General features: G+C 34.4%; 3 protein-coding genes across 7 annotated transcripts; 1 reads left to right on the forward strand and 2 right to left on the reverse strand.

Moving 5' to 3' along the window:
• Positions 1 to 4845: 4845 nt before the first annotated feature.
• On the forward strand, positions 4846 to 7982 carry LOC140976216 (metal transporter Nramp3.1-like). The gene is made up of 4 exons (XM_073440185.1): positions 4846 to 5705; positions 6177 to 6313; positions 6392 to 7044; positions 7318 to 7982. Exons 1-4 carry the CDS (start codon positions 5137 to 5139, stop codon positions 7534 to 7536), a joined length of 1578 nt encoding a protein of 525 aa, XP_073296286.1. The 5' UTR covers positions 4846 to 5136; the 3' UTR covers positions 7537 to 7982.
• Positions 7983 to 8939: 957 nt separating this feature from the next.
• On the reverse strand, positions 8940 to 13805 carry LOC140976217 (protein DWD HYPERSENSITIVE TO UV-B 1-like). 5 transcript variants are annotated; one of them, XM_073440187.1, is made up of 7 exons: positions 13691 to 13805; positions 11302 to 11923; positions 10560 to 10997; positions 10041 to 10235; positions 9736 to 9792; positions 9378 to 9440; positions 8940 to 9298 (listed from the first exon to the last, which is right to left on the reverse strand). In XM_073440187.1, the coding sequence occupies exons 2-7, from the start codon at positions 11851 to 11853 to the stop codon at positions 9212 to 9214; spliced, it is 1392 nt and encodes a 463-aa protein (XP_073296288.1). In that variant the 5' UTR covers positions 11854 to 11923; positions 13691 to 13805; the 3' UTR covers positions 8940 to 9211. The 5 variants fall into 5 exon arrangements, with proteins under 5 accessions (XP_073296288.1, XP_073296292.1, XP_073296289.1 ...); XM_073440191.1 differs by having other exon boundaries at positions 11302 to 11909; positions 13691 to 13799; XM_073440188.1 differs by having other exon boundaries at positions 13596 to 13745.
• Positions 13806 to 17035: 3230 nt separating this feature from the next.
• LOC140977823 (uncharacterized) lies at positions 17036 to 19146 on the reverse strand. Its single transcript, XM_073442557.1, has 2 exons — positions 18146 to 19146; positions 17036 to 17319 (listed from the first exon to the last, which is right to left on the reverse strand). Exons 1-2 carry the CDS (start codon positions 18971 to 18973, stop codon positions 17242 to 17244), a joined length of 906 nt encoding a protein of 301 aa, XP_073298658.1. The 5' UTR covers positions 18974 to 19146; the 3' UTR covers positions 17036 to 17241.
• Between the last annotated feature and the right edge of the window lie 352 nt (positions 19147 to 19498).

Below are 19498 nucleotides of genomic sequence, written 5' to 3' on the forward strand. Positions count from 1 at the left end.
TGTATATATCTCCCTGTGTATTATATGGCTGTGTCTGATTTGACTGATAATGTGAGATTGTAAGTTGTTTTTGGGTTTTATCCCATGTTTGATACATTTTTTAACAAAACCACGCAACCACATATTTTTTTAGTAAAATATTACTCATCAGAAGAGTATGGCTAAGCCCATCACAAGAAAATTTACGTGTTGAATGTTTTCCTAATAAGAGCCCTCCAACTGGGCTGTCCATCTTTTGGGATTAGCCAGTGTGGGCTACTTGCTAAAACTAATCGCAAATGGTCAAATAAAATTGACATATTCAATTGCAAACAGTCAACGCCCTCGACGAAGATTTAAGTTACACCGAGTGTCATTGCTGTGGAAATCAAGACTACGGTGATATCTATCCCAACCTGCACAAAGATGGTTCATATCCTAGAACGGCTACTGTAATAGCTCATTCAATAGCTCATTTTCTTGTTTCTTACCACTCTTTATTGTCTGGGAGGAAGAGAAATTTTTTTTTTTTTTTGGTTGGTAGACCTTGTATCTAAGACTTCATAATTGATTAATAAGATTACAATATTTTCCTTCAAAAAAATCGTCATGTTTAAATTATTTAATTAATTAATATTTTAGATGAATTGATTCATTAATTATTTGAACATTTTTGTGGTATACGGCTTCCGATTTGATTGACGCCACATCCATATAAAAAAAAAAAAAAAAAAACAATAAAAAAAACAAACGAAATTACTTGAGAATAATTAATGCTTCCATAGAAAGTAAAGAATTAAGTGCACGCGATCTCCAAAATTATTGCTTTCGCATAAGTAGAAGTCGGCAGGGCTACGTAATTGGACTAAAGAAAAACGCCAATATAAAATCTTATCTTCGCCGAGCTTATCTTACACAGTAATTCGATTATTCTTATCAATATTTTGGTTGATGTATAAGAGTTGATGGAGTAATTCAGCGATTAATCAATAGTCAATTAGGGTTATTATAAGAGTAGGTGTGTGCTTAAAGCGCCAATAATCGAGAGTTCGATTCTTGTTACCAACATCTTCTCGGACCAGTTTGTTACACAAAACTTACTAATGTAGTTTACCTAACTAACATGTTTTATAAACTCTTGCATTAATATTCAAATACTAGTTATATTTTTTTTTTTTACAACCTAAGAACTCACGATCACTATTAATATGTAGTTTATTCAGTACGTACTAAAAAATACTGATCATGGCAAGTTCCTATGTCTTAAAAAAATATAAAATCTTACTAGTATTTGAGTAGAGTGACTCAGCATTAGATTACTGAGAGAACACGGGGCGAAGATTATTCCATAGAATATTGTAACATCTGTTAATTTTAATTAATTGGATCTCTCTGTGGACTGTGACATACTCATATTTGGAAAGCAAAAGATAACAAGCAAAACACTTACTGGTGTAGATTCTAAATAAATATACCTCGACATCAGTTTCTGATTTGTTTCCCTTGTAATCAAACTCAACCTAGTATATAAAACCATTTTCATCTGTATATTCAAGCTTGCTTAAAGTACTGGTTCATTTTATAAAGTCATTCATTCTAATAAGTTCAAACCAAATATGTCTAAAATCTGCCTCAGTTAAAACTTAAAACCTCCACGCAGTATGTATATAAAAATACACATATAGGTATGGGTGCAATATTCCAATGTTGCCAATTGGATAGGCTGACAACTCCCCAACTTTATCTGAAACCGATGATGAAAGCCAATCTCTTACAAAAAGCCCCACCAAAAGTTTGTCGTGAAACGAGGGTATCGTCGGGAAGCACAGATCGTCCTCGGCATGCGGTGACACACGAAAGCCACTAGTTTCCACGCACCATTGTCCGTCGTCATTGACATATACCGTCATGTCTATTATTCGCTCTCGATGATGATGGAGAGCTTCGACTCTACAGCGGAGTTATTACCCTTTGTTAATCCAACGACTCGCATGGATCCAAATCGTTTTCACAGGTACGTTCGCATAAAACAAGGGGAAAAAAAAAAGTCTTTCAACATGTACAATTGGGCACCATAGGAAGCTTCGTGGTTGCTTGCTTTGGCTGACAATGGAGAGAGACGTGTGCCATTCTTGGGGTCCCACGAGACTGTCTGAGGTATAACATTCGCAGCCTGCAGAGGGGAACCCATTGTTTCGATATAGAAAAAATCTTATAAAATAATAATTGGGGTTCACGTGAGACTAAAAACAATAAAATATATGATCATGTTTATTTTATTTCTTTTCTTTGGATAAAGTATTATTTTTTACTTTTATTTATAAGATAGGTTTTAGTAAGAATCGTTTGGAAGTGAAGAAGAAACTAATAGATTAATTACATCTAAAAAAAATGACTATATTTAAATGTTAACTTTACATGTCTCCTCGTGCTTGTTATTTTTTGTTTACATTTAATTCAGTAAATACTGTAAAATATAATATAAATATAAATATAATTTGGGTCAATAAAAAATATACGATCCATTTAAAATTTAATTAAATAAAAGGAATTTTGACTTTTTTAAATCGAAAAAAGAGAGTTGAATATGTTAGTTATGTGAGATCATTAATTAACTCATCAATTAGCTCATTAATTAGTTAGTTATATTTCACATGGGTGGAGCTCTTTGTTTGGGTCGAACTCGACCCACTTTTCATACTCTCAACCCAAGTGTGAAGAACGAGATGCTGAAATACATAAAAATAAAAATAAAAAATAAGAAAAGTGAGTCGAGCTCAAAAAAAAAATTAGAAGACTCGACCCACTCTTCTAAATTTTTTTTTAATTTTTTTAATATAAAAATAATAATAAGAACTCTTCTAAAAATTTTTTATTTCTTATTTATTTATTTTTTTAAATAAAAATAATAATAATAAGCTCTTTTTTTAGAAGAGTGGGTCTCTTCTAAAAAAAATTTATTTTTTTTAAATTTTTTTTAAATAAAAATAATAATAACTCGACCCACTCTTCTAAAATTTTTTTTTTTTTTTAAAAAGTTTTTTTTAAAACAAAATAAGAATAAATTTTATTTTTTATTTTACTCTTTGTGGGTAAATGATTTCATAAATGATACATATAATTTGTATAGCTTGACCCACTATTCTTAATTTATATAGATTTCAAAAACGATACATATAATATGAATTTTTAACAAATTGATATAATAACATAAGAGTGAGTCGAGTTTTGTGGTCGAGTTGAGAAGGTTGAGTCGAGTTGTGTAGGTTGGGTCGAGTGAGTGGAGTTTGGTTTAGGGTTTAGTTTAGGGTTTGGGTCGATTTTGGGTTGAGTGAATAGAGTTTGTGGATTTTGAGTTTTTGAAATAATATATAATTGATATTTATGATGATCTATTTAAATATAATTAGAATGTATATGAAGTATATAAAAAATTTATACTTATGTAAACATTTTAATATGAGTTATATATTATAATTTAAGTAAATTATTAAAAAATTTATAACAATAGTGGAACCTTATGTTAAAAATGTATCATTTAGTCAAACCATGTGAGTCGAATATTGACTAAATGTTTAATGTATTTAAATTTCATAACAATAGTGGAACTTAAAAAATTCATAACAAATTTCACTCCAACATGTTCACTGAAATGAATGTTTAATGTATCTCAATAGGTCGAGCTTTCATGTTATTCGTGTACTGAACGTGGGTCGAGCCACCTCCAAAAACTCCACTTTGGGTCGAGGTGGGTCGAGCCAAAACCTCAAGCTGGGTCGAGCTCGACCCAACTTGGGTGAGCTCGAGCTCGATCTAGATAATTTTATTTCAATTTTAATTTTTTAGAATGCTTAATTAGTACTACAATTGGTCAATTTACTAAGTGAATTTAATATAAATTTAAAATAATAAACATTCTTTGGGTCAAGCTCGACCCGGGTCGATGGGTTGAGTCTTTGGGTCTTTTGGCTCTATCCACACGATCCTATCCTCGACCCAATAAATTGTTTTCATTGTGATGTACTGAAACTACAAAATTCTAATTAAAACTGGTTAAATGGATCATATAAATTCAACTCAAAATCAATATAAAATACCAAATAATTGTTTTTATCCCAAATACTGAAACTATAAGTAAGTATTACAAAATGGGTCGAGCAGGGTCGAGTGGGTCGAGCGGGGGTAGAGTCTTGTTGCATATTTCAAATGGGCAATGGGTTGAGTGGGTCGAGCATATGACATATTTCAAATGGCCGTTGGTCGAGCATGTGGTGTGGGTGGAATTTGGGTAAAGTGAGTTTTGTGCTTTTGAGTGGAGTGATTGGAGTTTGGGTTGAGTTTTGTGCTTTTGGGTTGAGTTTGGGTGGACTGAGTGGAGTTTGGGTAGAGTTTGGGTGGAGTGGGTCGAGTGGGTGGATTTTGGGGTTTGAGGTTTGTGTCGAGTTTAGTTCGAATAAATAATTTGAGTGGATGTTGAGTTTAATTGTTAAACATGTTAACACATAAATAATTTATATTTATATTAAACATTTTAATATGATGTAATTAAATAANCATAATAAAAAATTGGGTCGAGACTCAACCCAAATATCAAGCCTTGACCCACCACTAATCAAAAAAATTAAATTTTAAATGGAAGATAAAAAAGTAAATTACTCTCTATTCCCTTTTATCGAATAAACATGTGCAACACTATCTTTTTCCTCATTTTCCCAATTTAATGAGATGTTTATAATTTTAGAAGTTATTGAAACGATATTAAAAACATATGAGATTCACTGACTTGATCTATAAATATCATAAAAAATAATATTTAATTAATAAAAAAAATCTCACGAAATTTATATATAGGAGATACTACGAAAGTTTTTGTGTTCAAAATGAAATCTTTACTATAACAGCAGCTATAGTTGTGGAACCTGTTTTTTTATCACCTCACGAGCTTTCATCTTTTATGACTACACTGCAAAAAAGCGCAAGATTAATTATTAATATTAAAATTGGTGGGAAAGACTAAGGCCTTAGCTTCGCGATCACTCCATAAAAGCACGCTCGATTTTTTCTGCCCGAGTCATCTTCCCTGAACCATTTTTTCTTACCCACTTTTCGCGTGAATTTCGTTGTTCTTAGAAGATTTTCTTCATCATTTCACCGGGAATGTATTCAAGAAATATGCCTACACTCGAAGAAGACCAGCAGCAACCGTTGCTGACGATTCGGCCTATAGATTCGTCCAATGAGGACGAAGAAGAACGAGCCTACGACGCGTCGGAGAAAATTCACGTCATTGGAGTGGAGGAAGGGGATGACTCCGACGAGTATTCCACCCAGGTGCAGCATTTTTCTTGGCGGAAGCTGTGGCTATTCATGGGTCCGGGATTCTTGATGAGTATAGCCTTCCTGGATCCGGGAAACCTGGAGGGGGATCTCCAGGCGGGGGCGATTGCGGGTTATTCCCTTCTGTGGCTGCTTTTGTGGGCCACCGCCATGGGCTTATTGGTTCAGCTGCTGGCGGCTCGTCTCGGCGTGGTGACGGGGCGTCACTTGGCGGAATTTTGCAGAGAGGAGTATCCCAACTGGGCTAGATTGTTGCTTTGGATCATGACGGAACTGGCCTTGATTGGGGCTGACATTCAGGAAGTGATTGGCAGTGCTATTGCTATCAGGATTTTGAGCGCTGGTTTCTTTCCTCTCTGGGCTGGAGTTATTATCACTGCTCTTGACTGGTAAATAATAGCACGTGAATTTCTGTGGTTTAATCACTTGACAAGTTTGGCTATTTCTTGAAATTATTTCTATATCGAACAGTTAAGAGCTTTATTTTGATCATTTTCTGTTATCATGTGTGTAAATTGGTTGGTGACAAATACCATTGATTGGGGTTGAATTGGTGGATTGTGATAGATTCGATCAAATTCTTTACTTGGATTTGGATAAGCGAGTCTGAAGTATTTATTGCTTATGTGACTTAAGTACTAGAAAGTAGGAGGCGTAAGTGAAGTTTCACTTTTGTGTACGGTATGTTTTTCTTATGTCTGCAGTTGTTGAGATTTCATGCTTTTGAATTAATAAAGTTTGAGGACGTTTTTCATTTCTTTCTTTTGAAATAATAAAATCTCCTGTAAACTACATGGACACTGGTTCAACATTTTTATTCAACATCTGAACTGTGCAGTCCTGTCTCTTCCTTGATGCAGCTTCATCTTCTTGTTTTTGGAGACCTATGGTGTGAGAAAATTGGAAGCACTTTTTGCTGTCCTTATAGCAACAATGGCCGCCTCATTTGCATGGATGTTTGGTGAGACGAAGCCCAGTGGCCGTGAACTTTTACTCGGTGAGACACAAGCTCTAAATGAATCGATATTCAGTAACCTTCTTGCTAAAATTTATATAAGTGAATCTGTGATTACAGGTGTTTTGGTTCCAAAACTCAGCTCCAAAACTATACAGCAGGCAGTTGGAGTCGTCGGGTGCATTATAATGCCTCACAATGTATATTTACACTCCGCCTTGGTACAATCTAGAGATATCGACAAGAACAAGATCGGTCGAGTTCGAGAAGCCCTCAAGTACTACTCAATCGAGTCTGGCCTGGCTTTATCAATCTCTTTCATGATAAATCTGTTTGTCACGACTGTTTTTGCCAAGGCATTTTACGGTACAGAACAAGCCAACAGTATTGGGCTTGAAAATGCAGGGCAGTATCTTCATGATAAGTATGGAGGAGGAATTTTTCCGGTATATTATATTTGGGCTGTTGGTTTACTAGCATCTGGCCAGAGTAGTACCATAACCGGCACTTATGCTGGCCAATTTATTATGGGTGGATTTTTAAATTTACGGTTGAAAAAGTGGATAAGGGCACTTATAACAAGAAGCTTTGCAATTATCCCGACACTTATTGTTGCTCTTGTTTTTGATACATCTGAGGACTCGTTGGATGTCCTAAATGAATGGCTTAATGTGCTTCAGTCAGTTCAGATACCGTTTGCTCTCATTCCTCTGCTTTGCCTGGTATCAAAAGAGAGAGTAATGGGCATTTTCAAAATTGGCACTGCTCTGCAGGTATTTTCTTGTTCATAATTTTTCAGATTCCATATGCGTCAATTGGTCCTTCATTATGTGTAAAACAGGAGAGGTTTTCTGTATGGATTGATTGGTCATTCCACATAACGAACAAACTCTGCGCTTCTTATGTTTCCAAGGCTCTTGTTTATTCCGTCCGGAATTCTCTACTTGTTTGTACACATAGCTGAAGACATAGAATTCGCCCATTGTTTCTTATTCAGAAACAAGAAAAGAAACAAACTAAAATGTTCTTGTTCTTTTGGTTTGTAGATAGTATCATGGCTTGTGGCAGCCCTGGTGATTGCTATGAACGGCTATCTTTTGGTCGATTTTTTCTCCTCAGAAGGGAACAGTGGTGCTTTCTTCACTTCTGTGGTTTCCTTGGTTGCGGCTGCATACATTTGTTTCATAGTATATCTTGTTGCAAGGGAACTTAGCTTTTCCAGTTCGTTCCTAAATGCCAATAGGATGAAAAACTCAGAAATCTGATGGATCATCATTTGCACATTACTTCATTTCTTGGCAAATTGATTCTTTTGCAAGGAGGTTGCAGATGTCTCTTGCCTGTGAGAAAGAAGATGACTCTTGATTTTTGTGCGGTATTTAAACCAAGCACCAGAGAACGAATGAACAAAGGGGCTTGTGAAAGGCAGCTTCTCAAGATTGTTAAAATTTGTTTCCCCTTGAGGGCTGAATCCACGTATGTTGTCAGTTTAATGCTTTAATATGATGTCCCTGATAGGTAGTCGAGCAGGGCAGTTAGCCTTTCTGGGGGAATTGTATTAGCAACATTATGAAATTATTCAAATGCTTCGTATTATGCCAATTTATATATGTGGATAATAGTTACCATACCAATTTTCTTGAGCCTCTGAATTGCGTTACAGATAATTGCCAAGAATATTTTCTTACAATCAGAATGCAAAGATTTATTATTTATTTTGCAGGTATTTCAAGCACCAATACATATAACACTCGTAATCCCCATCAATTTCAACAGAAAATCTCGATATTTAAACCAGGGATGGAGATTACAGGTCACTTGGGCTTGCCCATGGCGGTAACCATATTGTTGTAACGTCCCATACGTCTTCCCTAATGCCACTCAGTTGTGCACTTGCTGCAGCAAATGCAACACTACTGCAGGCAACAGTAAAAATATCCTTGCCTTTGCACAACTCGAATTAAAGAACTAGCACAAACCAAGAGTAGTTACAAAGAAATGCGGCTGAAAAGCAAAAAAGCACAAGCATTAAACCATTACTCAATGGATATCGTAGAGAGAGTGAGCATCTTGTAGTTCGGCATTGTTACTCGACCAACAAAACATGCATTTACACGTTGAGATGGAGTGTTTGCAACCTGAGAAGGCTAATGAAGACGACTCGAAGGAAGAGGAAGGTCCGGAAAAGGATCCCGAGGAGGACCTTGAATAAGATTTTGGCAACAGAAATCCATTACGTCTTTATTTCCTTGCAATCTCCTCAAATAAAACAAAGAAACTGTTCGTTCAAGTTCACGGGAAAATTTAGGGATGGACTCTGTCAATATCTTTTTAAAAAATTACCGCCTTAAGAAAATATTTTTGTATAGAGTAAGATCATAAATTGATAAAAACTCAGATTGATGGAGGTACCACAACAAATCAAGGTGGAGGAGATAGTTTCATTCTGTCGGTGTATCATAGAGCCAAGGTCCTACGACGCCTTCTTGTAACATTACTTCCCAATCATAGCGCGATTTCGAAAATTGTTGGAATTCTTGAATCTGTGGCAGACTCTTGAAATGTTTGTAGTAGAATTCGTAATGCACAGGCACATGAAATGCAATGAAAGAACTGAAATTCTCAAATTCAGCGTTTTTGCTAGAATGTGATATTTTATTGCCCGACAGAACAACAAACAAAAAGCTTCTATAGTCATTTAAAGCTTAACAAAATAAGCACAAGGTGAATCACTGCGTACCACTCGTTTTTATCTTTAATACATACTATGCGAAAACACTAATCGCGATGATTAATTAATATTATACACACACAAATTCTTCAAAAAATAAGAATTTGTTCAATGTCAAAAATGGAGTAACATATACAATTCAAATGATGACTGACTATAGCACTGAATAATTTCTTTCATTCATTGTAGAAGTTCTGATGCATGGGATCTCAGCCTCCCTTGCCATAGGAAGGGCGGCGCGTGTTCGGGCTGACGTTATGTTCCTCGGCACGACTGTTTGTTGAAAGTAAGTTGACCTGTACATACCACCAACAAACCCCAACTATAACAACAATACTAGTAAAAATGATAAAAATAGTACTGATAAGAAACTGCCTTAATAATTTCATTCTTGGTTTTTCGTCCAGAGTAGGCAGCAAGGACAGCCATGTGAAAATGCTGCATTCGGAAAAAATTATGTAAAAACGTTAAAAGTATAACAGCAAGCTCGATCATAAGTTTTCGAAATATTAAAATCAGCCTAAAATATGTGTAGGCCAATTACATCCAATCCTATTTTTCTTGTAGAATAAATATAATTAATTCAAGCTTTGAAAAAAATATAGAAGTAACTAAAGCATTTCGAAAAACCGATGTCAAGTCCGGACAACACATCATGCTAAATGAAGATATATGAAAATCAATCAGCCGAGATATGATCACAATATATGTAGGTAGAAAGTAAAGAACTTACTCTAAAAGGATCGCTTCTCAATGACTGCACAAAAATTGAGCTCCCCACTCCAGTATCCTGTCACAAGAACAGCATTAATTTCCTCATTAGAATATTCTGAAATAGAAAGTTTACACTTCTAGGAAAAAAGTGTGTGTATATATATATATATATATAAAAGAAAAATAAAGATTGTTATTTGCAAGAGTTGGCTATCTTTATTTGTGTCCGAAGATTTTTATTTAATTAAAACGCTAGCTAACTTCACAGAGAATTTGTTAAGAAAAGAGCTATATATATATATATGAATCTTGTTTGCTATCCACCTCCAAAGAAATGTCTGTCAGCCGCCTTCCCGTTTGGGCACAACATACACGAATGGCTGGTTCTTCACAACTTCCACTGATAATGTAATCTCTTCCGTTCATATAATATGAACGAGTATAGTTATAAGCACTTCCGGTCGAAACGATCCCGAAATCTGTGTGAAGTCTCCCATCCACAGCTAAAAGTTGTTTCACCTGAAATATTTTCATAAACCCATAACAAAACAGATCCTGTCAGCCAGAATACATTAAACTCACCCTTGAAAATTTGAGCTGACGCAAACTCAGCCTAACATTAACAACATATATTTTAACATTGCCTACTGCTAGTCATGAATATATATTTATTAAGACCCAAAATGCGTTACCAAAAAAAAAAAAAAAAAAAAAAAAAAAAAAAAAAACNTAGTTTATCATGGGGGCCAAATTTATTAACCATGATACATTTACTCAAAATGATGTAAGATCCTAACGTTTGCTACATCAATAAGAAAATTGAATTGTAGATGAAATATGTACCTCATTATCAACAGCCGAGACGAGCAGATAAAGATCGTCAGGAGAGAAACAAACCATCACATTTCCTCTCGAGCTTGCAGCTGTATAGCAAGGTCGCATGGGATCCTGTCTTAGGTCCCACATCTTCACATCACGGTCAAATGACGAAGTTGCGAGGAGATTGGGAGAATGATTTGAAAACTTAGCCACATTTATCGGTTCACGATGCATGTCCGTGAACAATTGTAGGCGTTGTCCAGTGCATACATCATATATGGCAACTTTCTTGGAGTAACCACTTGTCAGGCATCGATCATCTGTTGAGTTCACGTGAACTGATGTCAACTGCTCAAAGTCATCAAAGGTAACTGCAGCAATGGAGTATCCATATTCAAGTTTTGAAGTAACGTTGTTGATGTCGTATAATCGTAAAGCATCATTATCCGAGCCCACCAGGAGCTAGATTGGCAAAATATAATATAATTCTATCAGCAAAAGCTCGAGTTCATCAAAGACACATACGTGTAAGTTGATCAAATATCAAGCAATCAAGATTCAAAAATAAATACTCAAGCTAACAAGATGAAAATAATGAAAATTACAAATTAGTGGTTTTGAACTAATGATCATACGATTATGTCATAAACCACTTTATCCAACAACTTAAACTTGTTGAATTATTGGAGGATGGAAATGACACGGTGATTAATAATCGCCTTCACAAAAGGAGGTGTAAATATAAAGTTTGGTTCCAACAACATACCTTTGAGGGTTGTTTTTTAAGCCAGCAGAGGCCAAGAATACCGCTGGTTTGCTGGTAAGGTGAGATATACTTGATAATATTTCCTGTCTCATGGTTCAGAATAACAACTTCTCCATCGAGGGTTCCAACTGCCATTAGACTCGGGTCAGACGGGTGATACTCAAACTGCCTTGGACGAAGCCTCTCGTCAATTTCTTCTGTTGCCAGGCCTACATTGGTAATAGGATATTGAAGTGCCTGAACAGAGGACACAAACTTTGCTGCACAAAGGGACCTTGTATAGAAGTACTGATTCCTTTTATGAGATGATGAAGGCTTTGTCCTTGCTGGATTTTGACAATAAGCCATATTACATGTTCCCGTTTCACGAAAATGCAAGACATTGACAACACTCTCCTTGTGAAGGCGGTTATATGGCAAGTACTCATAGTATTTGGAGAGGAGTGATTTTGTTATTTCAACACTTGTTTGTTTTACCGGTAAATTATCAGTCATATCGATATCAATCCTCCAAACAGAAGGATGAGAGGTAATTTGTGACTCCATTTTCATGTTCCCGAGAAGTATACCTCAAGGAGCCCCCTTTTTCTCTTCAACATCCTAATTTTCTAAAAGAAAACACCTGAAATTCAATCAAAATAGCGACAGTGTGTTACTTAAGAACAAAAATTCAAGACTTTCAGCATCAAACACCAATAAAACAAGAAATTACTGCTGATATTGGAATTCAAACAGACCACAGCATGAAATGATAAGCATAAACTTTTTGTGCAAAAAAATATTTATCCTTTCAAACACAGGAGAATTATCGCTTGTGCTAGAAAGTTCCTCTCAAACATATTAGCTATTCTATATCTTATTGTGGAGCTAATACGGAACATGTGACACTGACCGCAAGCATCGGGAGGACACATTCTTTGTTCAAAATGTTCCAAGAAAGTAGAGATAATATCAACCTCGAAGGATCACTACTAGTATCAAATTGTTCTAGTTTAGTAACTGAATGGAATAAGTAAAAAAATTCAGAATGAAGCAAAGTAGTAAACTCCTCAAGAACAGAAGATGTACTATCGAAGTCGGACCCTGTAAAAAACATAATCTAACAATTGGAAATTTACCTATTTGTCAACTGAAAAGCAATTTGTGGATAAAAAATAAGCATAGGTATAAGCTAATACAGCCTCCAAAAGCCCTTTTAATGCCATGTTTGACAAGATTATACGTTTCCCTTAAAAGTCAGAATTAAACTAAATAATGCGAACCATTTTTAAAATTAAAAAAAAAAAAAAAGAAATAAGGTTGAATAATGCATCTCGACTTTTCACTCCAGCTATAGGTTGAAGAAGCTTTCTTGATGAGTAGAACCAATCAAGAAAGATTACTAAACATTAAACAACAAATAAACCATAATTATTGTGCTTAAGCAAAGATAATCAATCTAAATATGAAACAACCATATCTTATTACAACGACTAATCTCCTAACCAGACATCAACAATTCAAGGAAAAATTACAATAACATTTATCCCAAATAATAAGAATAATTTGCAATTTCAAAGAAAAATGGCAAATTTTGTAGGGGTCTAATTGAGTTACCTATATTCAAATTATTGACAAGGTATTGTCAAGAATGTTTGGTTTGACTGAGCTAATCCGCGACACCAACCAATAAACTTAGGTGGAATAAGAGGACAGACTGAGAATAACTTCTTATTTTCAAAAATTCTGAAAATATCTTGTACCATCACATGGAAAAGGAAAAAGAAAAAGAAAAAGATTAATATCAATCTAACAATTAATTGAACTTGTTATCTCAACCCAATAATATAGCTTAAAAAAATCAAGAATCCTCAATTTTGACAGAGTTGGATGCAGAAAACAAGAGAGATTTCTCATACCAAAATTTCCCAGTACTTCTTCAAACATGACCAGTAATTCGGATTCAGTTGTTATTAATTTCAAAAAATACTTTACAGCACAAAAGTTGAAATTTTGAAAACAACAACATTCGGCATCTACAACACTAACTTGATTCGAATACCAAATGATCCAAAATCGTTCTCTCTAAATCCTTTCTCCAAAAGAAGCCAAAGAAATCATCTACATTCTTGTCTCCCCTGTTCTCTCCTCTCTATTATTATTTCTCAAAACTTATATTTTCTAACCATAAAGATTCCATTAAAGCTTCGATATCAAATTTCAGCTCGAAAAGCAACCATAAATCATGACGTTTTACACTGAAAATCACGAAGAAAAAAATTTTAACAGAAGAAACCCAAAAACAGCAGTTTTACTTCTTGCCCATGATTCATCTTCACAAATCACAACTAGTCATCCGTAAACAAGTTTATAAAAAGAGAAAAAAGGAGCACATAAACAAGAGAGGAACCTCTCTGGAGCTGCTGCAACTTGTGAATGTGAAGTGGACAGGAGAATATAGAAGGAAGAGAACTCTGTGCAAAAAATATCAATAAGATCTATATATACACACATATCCTTTATATTATTATTATTATATATATATATATATTGTGTAAAAATATCTTCAAATACTCTCATAATTTTTATTCAGGATATAAATTGATCGGATTTATAATTATTATAAAATATAATATTTTAATATAAAAATATATATTTTTATGATTTAAGTCGAATCAAATATCTTCTCTCAAAATTAAAATCAATTTTTATAATATATAATATAATAGCAATAAAGTTGCTTACAGTATATTGTAATAATAATAATAATAATAACAATAATATCTTAGTGGATAAGTTTGGGAGTAATATTATTGGCCTATCAACTTGTACCATTAATAACGCGTATATTTCACAAAAGGACGGTTTCTAAATTAATTTAAATTATTATGTTCTTTCCCACATGCTTTATAATTATTCATTTTGAATTCTTTTTCCTTTTGGAAACCGAAAAAAAAAATTAATGTCAAATCTCATAATACAATTGTGAATAAAAAACTAAAAGAGGGCTTAATATTTTTTGTTCACAAAAACTCATATGAGACGATCTCACGGGTCAATTTTGTAAAACGGATATTCTATATATCTCATTCACGAAAAAATATTACTTTTTATTGTAAATATAGATCGATAGATAATATAAAAGCCTTCTTGACTTTTGGTGGGATTATTTATTATAATATAATATGTCTTAAATCGACATCTTATTTCAAATTTATGACTTTGTTGTCAATAATAACTGTACGAATGGACAAAACTACAATTTTACGCTTGATTAAATTTTGTGATTAGAAAAATAAATTTTTAAACATAACTTTAATTGTTTACACACGATGCGACAGCTTGTAATAGAATTAAAATTATGAGGGAAACGTTTTCTAAAGGATTTGAGTGATGGCACCGACTTTCAATTGTTATTACCCACGACTCCTAGGATTTGATGGGCGAAGCATTTTCCAACTCCAACAAATAAAGTTAAATATTACATATAATCTTATTTATATTTTCTTCAAATGAATATAATTTCATTCATTTCATTTCTCCTATTATACGTATTATCTTTAACTCGACTTTTCATCACCTATAATTTTGTATCAATAATATTTTACAAAACAAATTCTGGATAATCTCGTAGGTTTCAAAACCAATGTTCTAATATAAATTGTTTAAAAAATATGTCGAACAATTTTTTAAAAAATATTATATATTAAATTAAGGGACCGTCCATGCAGTTCTAAAATATTATATATTAAATTAGACCTAAATGTCACCTAGGCAGTTCTAGACACATTTTTTTAGAACACTGCTCAAAAAAAAAAAACCTAAATAAGATGAGATAATAATTTACTTTCAAAAAGAAGAAAAAAAATCAAATTTTAAAAAATCAAGCTGTCTGGATTTTCTTTTCTTTTTTATTTTTATTTCGAGAAGATATTTATCAGAAACTATAATTTTAAAAAAATCAAGCTTGATTTTTTTAAAATTATAGTTTCTGATAAATATCTTCTCGAAATAAAAATAAAAATAGAAAAGAAAATCCAGACAGCTTATAATTTTTTTCCTCTTTGAACAATTAACTCCATACAATGTTGGAAAAGAAGAGAATTGATACAATAATTGATATATGGTCCCATTGCTTGTGAAACCCATGGGCGGATAGATACCACAACAGTTCATTTGAAGACCTTATCGATTTTTATAAGTGATAGGCGAATTATAATGCCAGAGCTATTTCTTTCTTTCCAGAGCAATCTTTTTGTGAACGGACGAATTTGTCCTCCAAAGCCAGGTCAAATCGTGCTCTTTTGCTTATTTTCCATGGGGAGGATCCTTCCCCTGACGAACGAGTCATCCTCTAAGTAAATCCGAATATCTTTACAAGTTATGTATGTTTGGAGCTGATTTTCATTTACATTTTTTTTTTCTTTCTCTGCTGGGATTTGAACTTGTTATTTTCGTTTGATCTTCAGGATTGGTTTGTGCACATATCGTGCATATACAAATTTACTTTGTTTATATTATTTTTTTGTGATAAATAACTTTTAAGTAAAAATGTTAAGGGACAATTTTTAATTTTTAAATTATTACTTACTTTATAGATGATTTTTGTTACGTCTTTTGATAACTAATTAGAAATTATTTAAGTAGGATCATTTTTATTATTTTTAGAATCTACGTTCGATTTTTAGAATCATGGGTGATAGATATATCTATGAACATAAATTAATTCAATCTTATGATAGATACGTAGCACATTGGAACAAGAAACCTCAATGTTATCCGAATCTTTGAATAATACAGGATGAGCACAAAATATTAAATTCAACGAAAAAGTAGAATGGCTTATTTATCAGAGTACTACTTTTATGATGGCTTTTCATACAAATTCATTCGGGGAAATTATTTTTCATTATGTTATTGGTCGATTTTCTGGTCAACTAATTTATTTTATTTTCTTCGATTTTAGTCATTTTTATCATAATATTGATGTAACGATAAGATTTTCTGGTCAACTAATTTATTTTATTTTCTTCGATTTTAGTCATTTTTTATCATAATGTTGATGTAACGATAAGCATTATTGAAATATTCAATGTCATATCAATATTTCGATAAGAAATTAATAAAATTTTTAAAAATATAATATAAATTAATGGACTAAGATGTCAATTTACCACAAACATAACCAAACATATAAAAAAAAATTCTCATTTTTTGTTTGCTCAGTTAAGCTAATTTTTCAAGTCCTTGAAATCCTGTTTGCCCATAGTTAGCGAAGCCATCAAAACAAAAAAAACAAAAACAAAAAGTATGTAAAAGCACAAAAAACAAAATCATTCTTTAATTTCACATTTACATTTAGAAACTTGACTCGCTAGTAGGAAATTAAAACGTTTGGATGTCGGCAATAAAACACACACAACTTCTTCGACTTCCCGCCCATATAATAGGCCAAAAACCGAAACTTCCTAGATTCTCGTGTTCTAAGATTCTTAAGATATTTTCATCTTTTTTCTCTTAATTGTCCCACGTCGATTAGATAAAATACAAAAAAATTATATATATGGACTTGGACAATCCTCTCCTTTTGAGCTAACTTTTGAAGTTGAGTTAGGTTCAAATTTAAATCTTAACATTCTCAAACTCTATAGTATTTTGCATTTGAGAAACAAACAGACTTCATCCCTTTGAACCAATCCGTGTATTGGGATCGTTCGCAAATTAAGGTCGATTTCTCCAATTCAATAGAATTTGCATTATTAAAAAAAAAAGAGAGAGAGAGAGAAAACTAGATTAAAATAGGAACGAAAGCTACGGATAAGAAAATTAATACAAAATGCGAAAAATACTCCAAATCTAGTAGCCCAAGATCTGTGAACTTTAATATTTTAACATTTGTGGGTTTGTTATTTCCTTTGGTAGTAGGGGACAAAAACATTATACAAACTAAAATTAATGCCCCTAGAAGAAAATGAGCCAGACGAACACGGCCCCTCCACCAATAGCCAAACTCCGCAGCGCCTTCTTCTCCACCCCACTCTGCATTATTGGATGAATTTATGCAACAATATAATAAAAACAGGATTGTATTGATAATAAATTATATATGTTGACCGTTGACGACCTTTTGAAACAATATAATAAAAAACTGGATTGTATTGATTATATCCAGGATAGATTTTTCTATGCTTTCACATCACCCCATATAGCGTGGCTACATCTCAGCCATCCGATCTACATGATATGACGTGGGACTCGGCCAGATGATCAAATACATAGCATAAATAAAGCGCGTATACATATTGATTTGACCTGATGACTGTGTAATTAACCTCGTATATTACGCCAGTAATCTAGCAAGAATTTATCATGTCCTATAATTTCCCATTTTAATGACCCTTAGAGTTAGCATTAATCTCTGTACGTTTCAGATTGATCAGTGAGGGGAAATTAGCATTTACATTTTTTGCGTCCTAGATTAAGATGAGTTGGTTAAAAACCCCAATTTATTTATTTCGTTAAAAAGTTACAGTGCTATCCTAGGTTTCGTATGCATGCGGACAGATTGACGTGGTTGCGTAAAAGCGCCAAAAAATAAGAATCTTCTGAGTTCTGCCATATTTGTCAAAGACGCATTATATTCTACTTCGCGACAACCTAAATGCTCTCGTAAGAACAACGCCGCTCAGAAAATGCATCCAAAGATCACCGCCATTAATGGTTGCGTGAAATAAAAAAGGCGTCTCCGGGTAGCAGGAGCAAGGAACTAGAACCCGGATCGGGCTGGAGAAAATTTCAAATTTCACGATTTACATGTTAGTAGTCACTGTGGTTTTCAGATGCATCATGTTTTGTCAATGCGTACCTGATCATCGGCCGGACCAGGAGAAATGAGGTCCGAGCTTGTCCTGGGAGATTCTGTCGCCGGTGCTGGTGTGCTGAATGGCTTAGGAGCTGGAGCAGGCGCCTCAGAGGGGGACTTAGTCGTCCATGGTGCAGCGGCTGGAGCTGGAGCCGAAACCAGAGACCCCAAGGGAGTGGCTGCTTCAGGCGCTGGAGATTGTGAGGACTGAACTGGAGAAATATCTGTTATTGGAGCCGGACTCGGAGAGGGATCCACGGGGAATGAAACCGGAAGACTTGAAACTGGATCCGAAGCCGGAGAAGCCACTGTAACTGGTGACGTAACAGGTGGACCGGAAATGAAACTGGCTCCACGAGGAGCTCTGGCCAGTGGAGGACTTGAAACCGGTGGCATCGAGACTGGAGAAGCCACTGTAATTGGTGTTGCAGAAGGTGGACTGGAAATAAAACTGTCTCCGCTAGGAGCATTGGCGGGTAGAGGACTTGAAACTGGATCCGAAGCCGGAGAAGCCACTGTAACTGGTGACGTAGCAGGTGGACTGGAAATGAAACTGGCTCCATGAGGAGCTCTGGCCGGTGGAGGACTTGAAACCGGTGGCATCGAGACTGGAGAAGCCACTGTAATTGGTGTTGCAGAAGGTGGACTGGAAATAAAACTGTCTCCGCTAGGAGCATTGGCGGGTAGAGGACTTGAAGCTGGAGCCGAACCAGGTGGCCAGGAAATAAAAATGGCTCCATTAGGCGCATTGGCAGCCGCAGGAGATTGAGCCCCGATAGTAGCCACCGCAATGCAGACCAATGCGAGTAGAAATCCCGTTTTGCGTTGCATGGTTCTGGATTCTATGGAAAATGTGAAAAAACAAATGACAGGACAAAGTGAATGGAGGAATGTATATAAATTATAAACTGAACATTTTTTTCATACTAAATTGAAATAATTATTCATAAAATAAATAAATGGGAGAATAGAAGGAAAGTGGACATTTGGCCAGGCCATGCAAGAGCAGACAAAATCATGTGGCGATTGAAACCTTCGGGCCGGGCCCGAATTCATGCGTCTCTCTTTGGAGTCGCCACGTCACTTACGCCTCTGAAGCGTGGCGACAACGTTGCAACCTCAACTAAATCGTTGTAATAAACCAAATTGCACTCAGCTTTAACAAAATAGTTTTTTGATGTTTTAATTGAAATATAATGTTGTTACTTAGATATCAAAATATATATTATTTTGATTTGATTATCATTTTAAAATTGGTCAAATATACTAATAATGTTTTTTTTTTCAATTTAAGCAAACATACAATCAAAAGTTAAAACAAATACAAAAACAAAAGGCTCGATATAATAATTGTCT

This window comes from Primulina huaijiensis, chromosome 5 (assembly GCF_012295235.1).
Source record: "Primulina huaijiensis isolate GDHJ02 chromosome 5, ASM1229523v2, whole genome shotgun sequence".
In the NCBI taxonomy this organism is placed as follows: domain Eukaryota; kingdom Viridiplantae; phylum Streptophyta; class Magnoliopsida; order Lamiales; family Gesneriaceae; genus Primulina; species Primulina huaijiensis.

Coding starts and splice junctions, on each gene's coding strand:
- LOC140976216 (XM_073440185.1), top strand. CDS start 5,137: ATGTATTCAAGAAATATGCCTACACTCGAAGAAGACCAGCAGCAACCG. Junction 6,314..6,391: donor TGGCCGTGAACTTTTACTCG/GTGAGACACAAG, acceptor CTGTGATTACAG/GTGTTTTGGTTCCAAAACTC. Junction 7,045..7,317: donor AAATTGGCACTGCTCTGCAG/GTATTTTCTTGT, acceptor TTTGGTTTGTAG/ATAGTATCATGGCTTGTGGC.
- LOC140976217 (XM_073440187.1), bottom strand. CDS start 11,853: ATGAAAATGGAGTCACAAATTACCTCTCATCCTTCTGTTTGGAGGATT. Junction 10,998..11,301: donor TTAAAAAACAACCCTCAAAG/GTATGTTGTTGG, acceptor TTGCCAATCTAG/CTCCTGGTGGGCTCGGATAA. Junction 9,299..9,377: donor CCAAGAATGAAATTATTAAG/GCAGTTTCTTAT, acceptor TGGTATGTACAG/GTCAACTTACTTTCAACAAA.
- LOC140977823 (XM_073442557.1), bottom strand. CDS start 18,973: ATGCAACGCAAAACGGGATTTCTACTCGCATTGGTCTGCATTGCGGTG. Junction 17,320..18,145: donor CTGGTCCGGCCGATGATCAG/GTACGCATTGAC, acceptor CCAATAATGCAG/AGTGGGGTGGAGAAGAAGGC.